This window comes from Poecilia formosa, unplaced genomic scaffold, assembly GCF_000485575.1.
Source record: "Poecilia formosa unplaced genomic scaffold, Poecilia_formosa-5.1.2 Scaffold4, whole genome shotgun sequence".
Taxonomy (NCBI): Eukaryota; Metazoa; Chordata; class Actinopteri; order Cyprinodontiformes; family Poeciliidae; genus Poecilia; species Poecilia formosa.
This window is the reverse complement of record NW_006799943.1, coordinates 355,658-368,800: the sequence shown is the minus strand read 5'-3', so window position 1 is coordinate 368,800 and position 13,143 is coordinate 355,658. Positions and strand designations below refer to the sequence as shown.

The 13,143-nt window shown below is 37.8% G+C and overlaps 1 protein-coding gene across 4 annotated transcripts in view; it reads left to right on the top strand.

The window, feature by feature from the left end:
• The first annotated feature begins 8,128 nt into the window (after positions 1-8,128).
• reep3b (receptor accessory protein 3b) overlaps positions 8,129-13,143 on the top strand; it is a 47,392-nt gene continuing 42,377 nt past the window's right edge. For 2 of the 4 annotated variants that reach the window (XM_016674569.1, XM_007558395.2), the window contains exon 1: positions 8,129-8,487. Coding sequence is in view for 2 of the 4 variants with exons in the window: in XM_007558395.2 (XP_007558457.1) it covers positions 8,456-8,487 (32 nt within the window). In the remaining 2 variants the exon portion in view is untranslated. Of the gene's footprint in view, positions 8,488-8,764; positions 8,784-13,143 lie in introns of those variants that run through there. The other 2 variants (XM_007558405.2, XM_016674565.1) reach the window with 2 other exon arrangements.

Here is a 13,143-nt window from a genome sequence, read left to right as displayed (position 1 = left end):
TTATAAATGTTGCTTTGGTAGATGTTTGAATATGGTTTCCAGTAACAAAAATGTGTGTTATGATCGATTAAATGCGCTGATTGTACCTGCTAAACACATAACGCTGAGTGCAGTGGCGTACCGCTCCAAGATGGCCGCCCTAAATCTCGTCAGCGACAATAGGCGAGAACGGTCCATGAGGCGTCTATCCTTATATTATGTCTATGGTCTGTTATCTTCCCTGCGTTCACGTTTTTTCTTCTCTTTGTGGCGTTTTTTAAATAAATCAAAGTGTGCAATACCGCCACCATCTGGTCTGGAGTATGAACTGGAGCTAATGCCGTTGATTATAAGGTTTTACATGACACATCTGAAAATTGATTGGGTACTTTCTTAAAAATTACATCATGATTATCCTTTTTTTATTGTATGCAATTTTAATAAATAGTAAAATATTATTAAGGCACTTAAAAGTTCATACATATTCATTCATATTTTGTTCACTTTTATTTAATATATTAAAAGTGTATTTTGGTACAATTATGTTTAAGTGTGTTTAAAGTACTAATTTTGAAATTGGTACAAGTGTATTGTTTGTATACTTCAGATACACTTAATAATTTGTATACTTAAAGTGTACTTTCACAAATTTAAGTATGTTTGCAGTATACTAAAGTGTACTTTTTTTTCTTTCTTTTTTTTTTTTTTACCAGGGATTAGATAGTAATGGTAAAATACTTCAATCAGTAACGTAACACAATGAAGCTGTTTGTTATTCTACAGCTGTGGTTTGTTTTCAAAGTGTGGGAAAGCTAGCTACCCCCTTCAGAGAGCAAATCAACAACCATACCCCACCCCTCAACAATACTTTATTACTATTATTTCTTTGTACTTTATGCTGATACTATACTTGATGTTCCATTTATTTGTTTCACGAATGTTGTGAGATTTACCTGCTTTAGCTATGCATAGCGCCACATGATATAATGCTTCAGCTGCCTTGTCATTTACAGAGCTAAAAGTACAAACTGCTCTCCTGCGATCACAGTTCATTTAGCCTTGTGTAAAACGACCTCTGAAGATGACCCACACTTTGAAAATCCCTTTTCTACGGCAATACCGATTGATAAAGCCCTAATAGTGCCTATGATTCGGATATTATTGTTTATTTGCTCCTTTAAGCCATGGGTTGACCTGTTACTCTACTAAGTTCCCAATGTTTGTGTCTTCTAAATTTGAATGCTCTGCGAGACATCGACCGGTATTTGGAGGTGTGTTATGTTCAACTGTCATCGTCTGATGGCGTTCCACACAGGTTGTGTGACCAGAGAGAGGCTCCACTGGAATTCTCCCTCACACTGCTGCATACAGCAGCTGCCTTTATGAATAACAAGCAGTTATGAACGCTGCTCTCCTTCCTCCCTCCCAACCTATACCTCTCAGCCTCCTCAATGTTATGTATGTTCATCCATATATTTCTATATAGACTTATAAATACTGAAGCCTGCCTTCATGGATCTCACATGCACATAGTTCAGTTGTCATTATGCGCAGCCTGCTCACTCTAATGCATACACAATGCACATAGAGCTGGGCATGCATAGGCTCACAGATGGGGTTTGTGTCTGCCAAGAGCTATGTTTGTAAAACTTTGAGGCCTGATGTGGTTTAATGAGTTAGACAAAGGTAGTCTACCGATTAGTGTTTCTGGTGTTCCTGGGTGAGCCAAAGGCATGCATTTATCAAAATCATTTCTTTGCCTCAGTTCTGATCCTCGTGTACATTAAATAACAGGCACAGATGAAATATTGCTGCAATAAGACTAGTCTTTGTTTGGTTCAGAATCCACAGATGTTTGTACGTCCATCAATATATCTGAGAAAAAGGTTTGAAGACATTCATTACATTTCAGACAAGTTTGATTTGTTATCAGTTGGGCTCCTGCAGTCCTGGACCATGTGATCTCCATAACTCAGCAGAACCCAATGACACTTTTACGAGACAACATATTTCAGTGGACATAAAAAGAACCTTACTGTACATCTGCTACAAAAAGCTGCACTATCAATCGCAGATGGTATGGAAAAATTCTAATTTCCTTTAAAGTTTTATTTCAATATGTATGTATTGGGAAAATTTTCATCATTCAGTGTTTTCACTGAGATCAAACACATAATAAAAATGAGCTCTGAAAAATACTGTAATGTTTTGTAACGTATAATCATGACCAAACATTTTTGGCAGTGACATGCTTTGCAAATTTTGCAACTTTACCAAAAATTTACACTCTTCAGATTATTGTACAGCAACAATCAGATGCATACAGATTTACTGCAAATTGCTTTACTAGCTTAAAATGTTTGAAATGAAAATTCTCAATTTTCCGCTATTTTTGCCCTGCTTCTAAATGATGAGCTAATTTAGTTTGGTACACTCATGAACACAGATGCAATGTCCCTTCTAAAATGAGTAAGTCAAATTTATAGACTGAGAGAGCCTCAAATTATTTTAATGTTGGTTTTGGATGGTTACATATTCTAATATGTCATAATGTTATCCCTTCATCAGAAACATACCTGCAGTGTTGCTTAAGGGGAGAACGTTTGGACAGCAGTCTTTAAAAAAAGAAAAAGAGTAGCAAAGAAGTCATTTCACAATCAACAATTTTGCAGGAAGTACAGGAACGAACTGCAGAAGACCAGTGCAAAGATACTTCTTTTATTAATCCTTATTTTGGGAATATCTGAGATACCATCTGAAAAACATGGTGTTGGCAGGATTTCTTTTTCTCACCAACAGAAGCAGCCGCATACAGTCTAAATGTTCTGTTTCAGGATCCTGTGATAGTATGTTTGGGTAAGACAAGTACAGAACTCACATGGTGCCACATGTGCCCTCTTTCACATGTTAATAAATGAATCATGACAGATTTGCTCACCTGAGTCTAGTTTATTTGTTACAACAATGGCCTCAGCTGGGCATTGCACCACAAATCAGAAGGGGATCATTTTAACAATAGGACTCCCAAAAAACCTGAACTTGAATGACGTAAAAAGCATGTTTACTTCCAGTAAGAAAGAAGGAACTGTAGATGTTCTGAATAGCTGTCAACAATCTAAATATTGACTTTTCAGATGTGAGCAGAGAACTTCTAATACCTAAGTAAAATGTCTCAAATTTATTCAAACGTGATGAAGTTACAGAAAATAACACCTGTATCCAGGGGCGCTGCCAGGAATCGTGGGCCCCTTGACAAAAAATTTGTTTGGGCCCCCCCACAGCTGCTGTTACAATTTTTTTGAGTCTATTTGACCCATAAAAAGCGTCACAATTTTAAAGGTCTGCATCTGCCTTGTTTTCTTTGGTTCAATACTGATACTAGCACAATATTTACTGCTCATGAATTTAACATCTAACAGTCTACATCCAGTATGCAAGTAGGTTGCTTACATTTTTTCTATTAGTTTTAGATTAATGAAATGTCTCCCCATGAGCAACAGTCAAAAGCAATGTGCAAAATATACATGAAGCAATCCAGACTTCTCAAAAATGCTTTGGAGTTGCATTTTATTCAAGCTGCAGTATGTAACTTTAATAAAAAATATGTTTTCTCCATATTTGTTAAAGCTGTCACAATGCTGTAGCAGTTTGTTATGAGACAGATTACCTGTGAAAGCAATCAATCTCCTCCATCTCCTTCCTGAATTACTATTACTGGTTAAAGTAATGCACCGTTCTGACCAAAATTACCAATCAGAACTAGTAGGACGCTCTTAGCACTGTCAATCAACTTCATTCACTCACTCCTAAATGTACTAATGGTGGAGAAACAACTTATCATTGCAAAAAACCGTTTATCTGCCGTCGTTGGTAGCTATGCTAACTACACTGAGAATTCACAGTTTTGTGCTATGCTAGCTGCAGCACGGCACAAATCGAGGAGGAGGAAGGATGAGCAGCACCACATGAGATTGCGATTGACGGCACTAAAACTCTCCTGCCACTGACTGGTTGTTTCTAGCACTGGGAGAAGGCAGAGGAAATAGATTTGTCACAGATTATCTCTCATACCATAATGTCATAACACAATGACAGTTTTAACAAATATGTGGAAAAAAATATATTTATATCAAAGTGACATACGGCAGCTTTAATTTCACGCAAGAGAGGACTAGTCATGAGGGACGTGGGTTATAGCTGCTGCTGACTGACTCATCTGTTGTTAAGTGGTAAAAAGGTACAAGGGACAAGTTAAATATATGAATATGTTGGTAATTTCTTTCCTTAATTCATTAAATGCTAATGAAATGGAGGCAAACAGTAGTCTGTAGCTAAGCTAATTATGCTAAATGGTTGATAATCTCACACAGTCTACCAACCTCTCTTGGAGAAAAACTGGGTTATAAATTAACACTCTTGCATTTTTCTTTCTCTCCCTCTCTTTTTTTTTGAAAACCTGATTTTATAACTTTTCTTGGTGTAACCCAGGGTGAAAAAACTGCTCTTAGTCCCGCCTTACTGCCCCATTGGTTAGAGTGACAGTCAGTCACACAATGCATGCAGCCAATTGACACACCTGATGTAATTATTTAGACTCAAGACCAGTTGTGCACAAACCAATGAAGGACTGCCGCAATACTGTGTATATTTTTTTTGTTTTTTTTTGGTCCTATGTATGTTTGTCTTGTATTGTTCACTTTAATTTTGACTAATACATGGTACTGAAAGCAGTTCTTTTGTATGGTTTATTGATTACTGACAACAGCTCCAGTAGACGAATTCTAGTCTTCTGATTTTTTCCATCTAGTCCTTTTACACTTTAAATAGTGCTACATTAGCAGCATAGTAACTGCCACAATCATTCGTGTCTTCCACTGACTGCAGCTGAACAGCGTCACTCTGAAGCGCTCCGAGCAGGAACGAACCATTTAACGCAGATAGGGGGGTTCAGGGCAAATATGAACGTGTGTTTTATGATCTGGGTGTGGGAACATTACATTTTTACTGCTACAAACAATCTGTGAAAATACAATATGATTAATTTTGTAATTGAGAGGGCCCCGATTTATTTATTTAATTTTTTATTCTATGAACAAAAAATAAATAATTAAATTGTGTAGGGCCCCCTGTTGGTCAGGGCCCCTAGAATCGTCATCACCTTTCACACTTTTTGTGTGTAATCCTCCGTGTGTGTGTGTGTGTGTGTGTGTGTGTGTGTGTGTGCGTGTGTGTGTGTGTGTATTAACTAGCATTGAAGCTAAAGTGAGAAAACAGCGGATCGTTGCACCAATGTTATTAGGTCCACGTTAATCTGCACCACACGTCAAGTGACTGTGCAGATTATTTATTTACCTATCACATAATCAGTGTTGTCGATGAGGGGAGGCAATGTAACTCTTAAATATATATTTTCTTCCAGATGTAAAATGTAAATCTAAGCTGGTAGGTCACAGGCCGAAGGAGGATATTCACATAATTTCTGTGTTTTTTATTATTTGGTGTGTATGTGTCTTGTACTTAGTTTTATTCCGAATTAGATGTAATATGCCTTTTGATGTGTTATGATATTAAATTAAATTGGTGTTCTCCTAATTTCCCATTTGACATAAAACTCAACTTCAAAATCTTCCGCTTCAATCATTCAGCGGAGAAAGAGTGACCAACCAATGGCGATGAATATTCTTTGTAAACAGGTCCCGCTGGCCAATGAAATCCACGGAAACTTGTTCTCTTCCTGTTTACGTCAGAATCTCCGAGCTCCATCTGTACTGCTGTGGTGTCAGGAACTGGGCAGAAAAGTGGAGGCGAAGGAAGAACAGTCAGAAACAGCCATTGCGCTCCCTTTGGATATGTATTTAATCACTAGGCTATGACTACAGGGAGTGATCAGTGAGATCCGCGGTGTTTTCAACGACTTGGATGCCTGCTGTTCTTTGATATGGCTAAGTTCTGCTGGATCTGATCGTCGAAGTTTTGGCCGAAGAAGTTCTGACAATAGACCTTACATCGGTGCTGTCTTCCTGCTCTGACACATCTTCACCCAACAAAAGCAGAGGTCATGGTGTCTTGGATCATTTCCAGAAGCGTCGTGTAAGTACTAACATGGTTCACAACTCCTGACTGAGTTTATCTTTAAGTTTGTTTAACCCAATACTGGTAATAGCTAGGTTAGCTAACTTGTTGTCCTAGTTACGTCAGGTTCCGAACTAAACAAACTTTCTCATTCTTCTAACGTAGTGAAATTTTTGACAACAGCACGCGAATTTGTTTATGTTGTAAAATTATTAGTGGGTATATTAGGTGATATGGAACTTGCAGCTGGCTACTCTGAGGACGAGGAACTTCACACTAACGCTGCGTGTAACCCTCAGCCACCAGGGCTGACGGTGAGTCACACTCAGAGCACCTTTTGTTCACTCTTGAAGGTTTTACGTGTTAAATCAGACCAGTTTGTAAACCCTTCTTAGCTTCATATGACAAACGTAACCTAAGGTACCGTGATGGGTTTTCGTTGGATTTCGTTTGCTCACAGCCTAGCAAACTGACCTGCCAGTTTGATTGTCTGCACCTTGTTCAAAGTCATTGTAAGCGAAAAACAGTCGATTAGGCCGTCATTTCGGATGTGGATTATGAATGCCATTGNTTTATTGTGTCATGTAGCGCGGGCCGCTGGTCTTGGTCTTGACTCGGTCTCGACTCCCCTCGGTCTTGGTCTTGACTTGGTCTCGGACCCCAAAAGTCTTGGTCTTGTCTCGGTCTCGATACACTCTGGTCTTGGTCTTGTCTTGGTCTCGGGTTGGGTGGACTTGAACACAACACTGAATGGAGGCCTGGATTTGGAGCCACACACAAAATTAAAGTGAAATGTTCCCTTTATTTTTTTGAACAGTATAGATTTTTCACAGATTACCTCTCATACCATACTGTCATAACACAATGACAGTTTTAACAAATATGTGGAAAAAATATATTTATATCAAAGTGACATACGGCAGCTTTAATTTCACGCAAGAGAGGACTAGTCAGGAAGGACGTGGGTTAGAGCTGCTGCTGACTGACTCAATTGTTGTTAAGTGGTAAAAGGTACAAGGGACAAGTTAAATATATGAATATGTTGGTCATTTCTTTCCTTAATTCATTAAATGCTAATGAAATGGAGGCAAACAGTAGTCTGTAGCTAAGCTAATTATGCTAAATGGTTGATAATCTCACACAGTCTATCCACCTCTCTTGGAGAAAAACTGGGTTATAAATTAACACTCTTGCATTTTTCTTTCTCTCCCTCTCTTTTTTTTTTGAAAACCTGATTTTATAACTTTTCTTAGCAGCATAGTAACTGCCACAATCATTCGTGTCTTCCAGCTGAACAGCGTCACTCTGAAGCGCTCCAAGCAGGAACGAACCATTTAACGCAGATAGGGCAAATATGAACGTGTGTTTTATGATCTGGGAGTGGGAACATTACATTTTTACTGCTACAAACAATCTGTGAAAATACAATATGATTAATTTTGTAATTGAGAGGGCCCCGATTTATTTATTTATTTTTTATTCTATGAACAAAAAATAAATAATTAAATTGTGTCAGGGCCCCTAGAATCGTCATCACCTTTCACACTTTTTGTGTGTAATCCTCCGTGTGTGTGTGTGTGTGTGTGTATTAACTAGCATTGAAGCTAAAGTGGGAAAACAGCGGATAGTTGCACCAATGTTATTAGGTCCACGTTTATCTGCACCACACGTCAAGTGACTGTGCAGATTATTTATTTACCTAGCACATAATCAGTGTTGTCGATGAGGGGAGGCAATGTAACTCTTAAATATATATTTTCTTCCAGATGTAAAATGTAAAACTAAGCTGGTAGGTCACAGGCCGATGTAGGATATTCACATAATTTCTGTGTTTTTATTATTTGGTGTGTATGTGTCTTGTACTTAGTTTTATTCCGAATTAGATGTAATATGCCTTTTGCTGTGTTATGATATTAAATTAAATTGGTGTTCTCCTAATTTCCCATTTGACATAAAACTCAACTTCAAAATCTTCCGTTTCAATCATTCAGCGGAGAAAGAGTGACCAACCAATGGCGATGAGTATTCTTTGAAAACAGATCCCGCTGGCCAATAAAATGCACGGAAACTAGTTCTCTTCCTGTTTACGTCAGAATCTCCGAGCTCCATCTGTACTGCTGTGGTGTCAGGAACTGGGCAGAAAAGTGGAGGCGAAGGAAGAACAGTCAGAAACAGCCATTGCGCTCCCTTTGGATATGCATTTAATCACTAGGCTATGACTACAGGGAGTGATCAGTGAGATCCGCGGTGTTTTCAACGACTTGGATGCCTGCTGTTCTTTGATATGGCTAAGTTCTGCTGGATCTGATCGTCGAAGTTTTGGCCGAAGAAGTTCTGACAATAGACCTTACATCGGTGCTGTCTTCCTGCTCTGACACATCTTCACCCAACAAAAGCAGAGGTCATGGTGTCTTGGATCATTTCCAGAAGCGTCGTGTAAGTACTAACATGGTTCACAACTCCTGACTGAGTTTATCTTTAAGTTTGTTTAACCCAATACTGGTAATAGCTAGGTTAGCTAACTTGTTGTCCTAGTTACGTCAGGTTCCGAACTAAACAAACTTTCTCATTCTTCTAACGTAGTGAAATTTTTGACAACAGCACGCGAATTTGTTTATGTTGTAAAATTATTAGTGGGTATATTAGGTGATATGGAACTTGCAGCTGGCTACTCTGAGGACGAGGAACTTCACACTAACGCTGCGTGTAACCCTCAGCCACCAGGGCTGACGGTGAGTCACACTCAGAGCACCTTTTGTTCACTCTTGAAGGTTTTACGTGTTAAATCAGACCAGTTTGTAAACCCTTCTTAGCTTCATATGACAAACGTAACCTAAGGTACCGTGATGGGTTTTCGTTGGATTTCGTTTGCTCACAGCCTAGCAAACTGACCTGCCAGTTTGATTGTCTGCACCTTGTTCAAAGTCATTGTAAGCGAAAAACAGTCGATTAGGCCGTCATTTCGGATGTGGATTATGAATGCCATTGCGTCACACCAAACTTAACGCACTACCAACAAAAAAAGTATTTCACAGGACTTTCAAACTATGTGGGTACTGACTACAATGATACTTATTCTCCCCACTGTATTAGAGATGTGCCGATACCGATCACATAATTCTTATTTTTTTAATCGTAAGCCCTACCAGTTACATTATGTGGAAAAAGGAACCATAAATTCACCTTAATTTAGACACAAACTTGTTTTTAATCACTTTTTCCAAGAAAAGAACAAAACAGGCATTGTGCAAATTGTACTGTTATCGGTAATGCTATCTTTAACAGACTGAAAACATATGAAGGCTCTGAAGAGGCTAAATAATGAAAAAAGTCAAAATAAAACCTCTCAACATTGCCAAAAAATTCAAGTGTAAAACTTAACATTCAAAGGCAAATACAGGATCCATTACAATAAACAATCCTGAGTTACTGAATGAAAACTTCCCCATAGCATGGCGGCTAGCTGATTACTGCTAGTTCTGAGTGGCTCGATTATTTTTTCAGAGATTATCTGTCTCATGTTACGACAGCGAAAGTTTTAATACGTATGTAAAATGTATTTTTTTTAAGTTAGATGCTGCAGCTTCAAACAGAGGTTAGGTGTGAGAGTTCACTCCCAGGTGGAGCAGAGGCGGCGCTCGGTCTGTGAAATATTACTACCTGTAATACTACCTAGCAGCAGTTCAACAGCGAGAACAGAACCAGCGTCTTACACCGCAGTTCTAAGACTAAATAATTTTGCGGGTTATTTGTTTAGCTTTCTGACCGTAATGCTAATCCGGTTGAGTGTAGCTGGGCGCTGCTTTCCCTGCCCTCTGGTCGCCCCATATGTCTTTTTTTTTTTTTTAAATTTTAATTTTATTTATTTATTTATTTTTTTAACTGCAGTGAGCCTCGATATAGCCAAACTCCGTCAAGTATGGCAATGTTTTAATGTCATATTACATTCGTCGTGTTGATGCATTTTGACGTGCTGGTTTTCTGACTTGGAACTTCTGGAGATCATGATGCAAAGAAGGATTCTTCATAAAAATCAAGAAAATTATGAACAACCCTGACCATCCTGTTCTGGCCGATCGCCGCTTACCTGCCGATTTTGGCCGATATCAATTTTTTTTTTGTCTTTTTGTTGGTCCTGAAATGTTGTTTAATATAACAAGAAAGCTGTTGAGTTGGCAACAGTGGAATCACTATTGTTAATTGTAAACTTGCAGACATAACTTGGTGGGCCGGTCTGATTCTTAGACATTTGCCAAGCTAGATAAGATCAGTGGATAAGATCGGCTTCATACCTATAAATCAGTCGATCACCGATCTCCCAAAATTAAGGAAATCGGCACTGATAAATCGGTGCACCCCTAGTTTTTATTTCTCCTCCAAATAAAACCTGAACGGAATAAAAAACATTTTTAAGTCTTTGCTAAGATACATGTAGTTAGTGGCGCAAAAAGTGGGTATGCAGCGCATGCAACGCATAGGGGCGCAGCACCAGAGGGGGCGTCAAAACCCCGTGTGGAGAGGGCGGCGCGCCGATTATGTTTTCCTATACACTTCAGCGCGCCTTACGCTCCTTCTCCTCGCGTACGTAACGAGGTAAATGTGGCAAGTTTTACCTCGTTACGAGGGCGATTTATGTTTTCGCATCCACCTGAATAATGTGTAGTTGCGCCACTGATTGTATAATTTGTACACACACACACACATATCTATATATATCTATATATCTATATATATAGATATATATAGATGTGTGTGTGTGTGTAATTAAATAAATAAAATAATAATTTGTATTTTATTGCATGAAGTGTTTGATCACCTTCCAACCAGGTGTTTCTACACTGAAGCCAGCCTCCAAATCACCTCCTTCAGTTGTATTTAGTTTTTGTGAGGGAATCAGTCGTTCTGATCCGTCTGCAACTCAGGCGTGATCGTTGTTCCAGGCGGTCGACCTCTGTTGGCCCAATAAAACTTTGAGACACAACATGTTTCATAGACATTGTTGAACTTATTTACTGGAGCTCTTATCTGCTTGGCTAATGTCCAGGGTTTCTTCCATGATGCCAGAGGAAGAAAATAATTCTTGTTTGTTGAATCTGTGGTTAAAAACCAGGACAAAAAACAACAACAAAAAGAAATGAATACAGGTGTAACTTGAGAAATGCTTAGCAGCATCAGAAGCTGATTAGCACCAAATTTATAAACATGATTGCAACATGCATGCATTATGTCAATTTGTCTTTACCAATAAAAATATAGCTATAAAAATAAAAAAATACATTGAGAGGGAGTAAATGTTATTCCATATTCCATTTTTATTTCATATTTAACTTATTAAGAATTTGATGAAATGAAATTATCACATTCCAGGGTTTCCCCCAGAAAACGTGCTAAGTCCGGCGGTCGGGGCACCTTGGCAGATCACCAGGGTTTGGTATTAAAAGATGCTACATTGACAGGAGCTACATTGACAGGAAACAGCATATGTACCAGAAGACATTGCCGACAATACTAACACCCACAATTATAGTTTTAAAAATACAATTAAAATAAATATCAATTATTTGCACTCATGTTAAATCCAAATGAAGTCATCAGTTAGTGGATCTAAAAACATAATGTAATGTTGATCACATTTAGAACCAGCCCAAGGCATAAATGAATTAAGAGAATATCAATGCTGTTAAATTGTATTGAATGGTTTTAGCATAGATTAATTAAAATAGATTAATTAAAAGATTTTAAATTGTTTAACATTTAAATTTAAGATTTTAATGAGCTGGCAAGTTTACTTTGTAGAAGTTCAAAGATACGGAGCCCTCTAGGGAACAGGGAATTTTTTTTCTTTTGCGCAATAATGTACTAATCAGTTCATGCGTCATAATTGAATACTGTAAGCCTTTCTTAAGGTGGGCATTATACTTTCTGCTATAATGTAAGGTTTTTGTGAGGTTTTTCCATATATCTTAATATCTCGTTGTGAAATATCTGAAGTTTTATCTTTTCCTTTATGACAGAAATACACCACACACCTATGATATAAACACAAACTTTCCATAAGTAGGAAAGAAAAAAATGCATCCAAACTATTTTTGAGTTATTATCGCAGGGTAATAAGTCATCTCACAGTTTTGATTGTGTCTCTTTTGTATTGATAGTCTGAATGATCATGTGCAGTTCCATCTCAGCCTTACACAGACATAAACATGCAGTGAATAAATTGATTTTCAATCAATTTTGTGCAAGTTTGTGCACCAAAGAGTTAAGAATAAACTCTTTGGTGCTCTTTCACTGAGCCTTTTTAAATGTGTATACATTTGACATTTTAAATTGACATTTGTGACTGTATACAAAATAGAACAGCAAATATTGCAGTAAGCATATTGCGAGGGAACGCAAAAGAAAAAAACTTTCCCCATGTCCTCTAGAGGGCTCCGTACAAAGAACAATCTTCATAGTTAGATTGTTTTGTTACCATAGCAACAATCTGGTGCTGTCAGTATAATCTTTGAGTTGTAGTTGTTCATTAATACATCTTAGTAAACTACAATTACATTTGACTGCTCGGTCAATTAAACTAGGCCCCGTCACCCAGATTTCACTTAAACCAGTGAAATGCTGTTGGTGGTGCTGTTGTTTGCAGCAAGAGGGGCCCCTTAATTAAATTCAGCTCAAGGCCTCATTCAACATTGGACCGGCCCTGCATGATGAGCTAGACTCACTGCACTGGGATCTCTGCTGCTGGATGTGGGACAATCGGGAGATTTAATTTATGTGGCTTTAGTTGCTCTTCCATTTTATGTCTATTGAGTTTTTTTTTTTTCAAACTTTGTTTATTTGGATTTTAACAGGAATTGCATAGCCATACAATTACAATATGATACATATAAAACAAACCATACAATTCCCTTAAGTTAAAAGAACAAAACAAACAAAAAAAAACAAAAAACAGAACAAAACGACCTCCAATCCCCCCCAGGCAATAAAAAAAAATCAAAAGGAAAAAGACAAAAAAAAAAAAAGTCTTGAAATAAATAAAATTAAGATGCATTCTCCCATACCTAATAAAAATTAAAAGTCTTGAAATAAATAAAA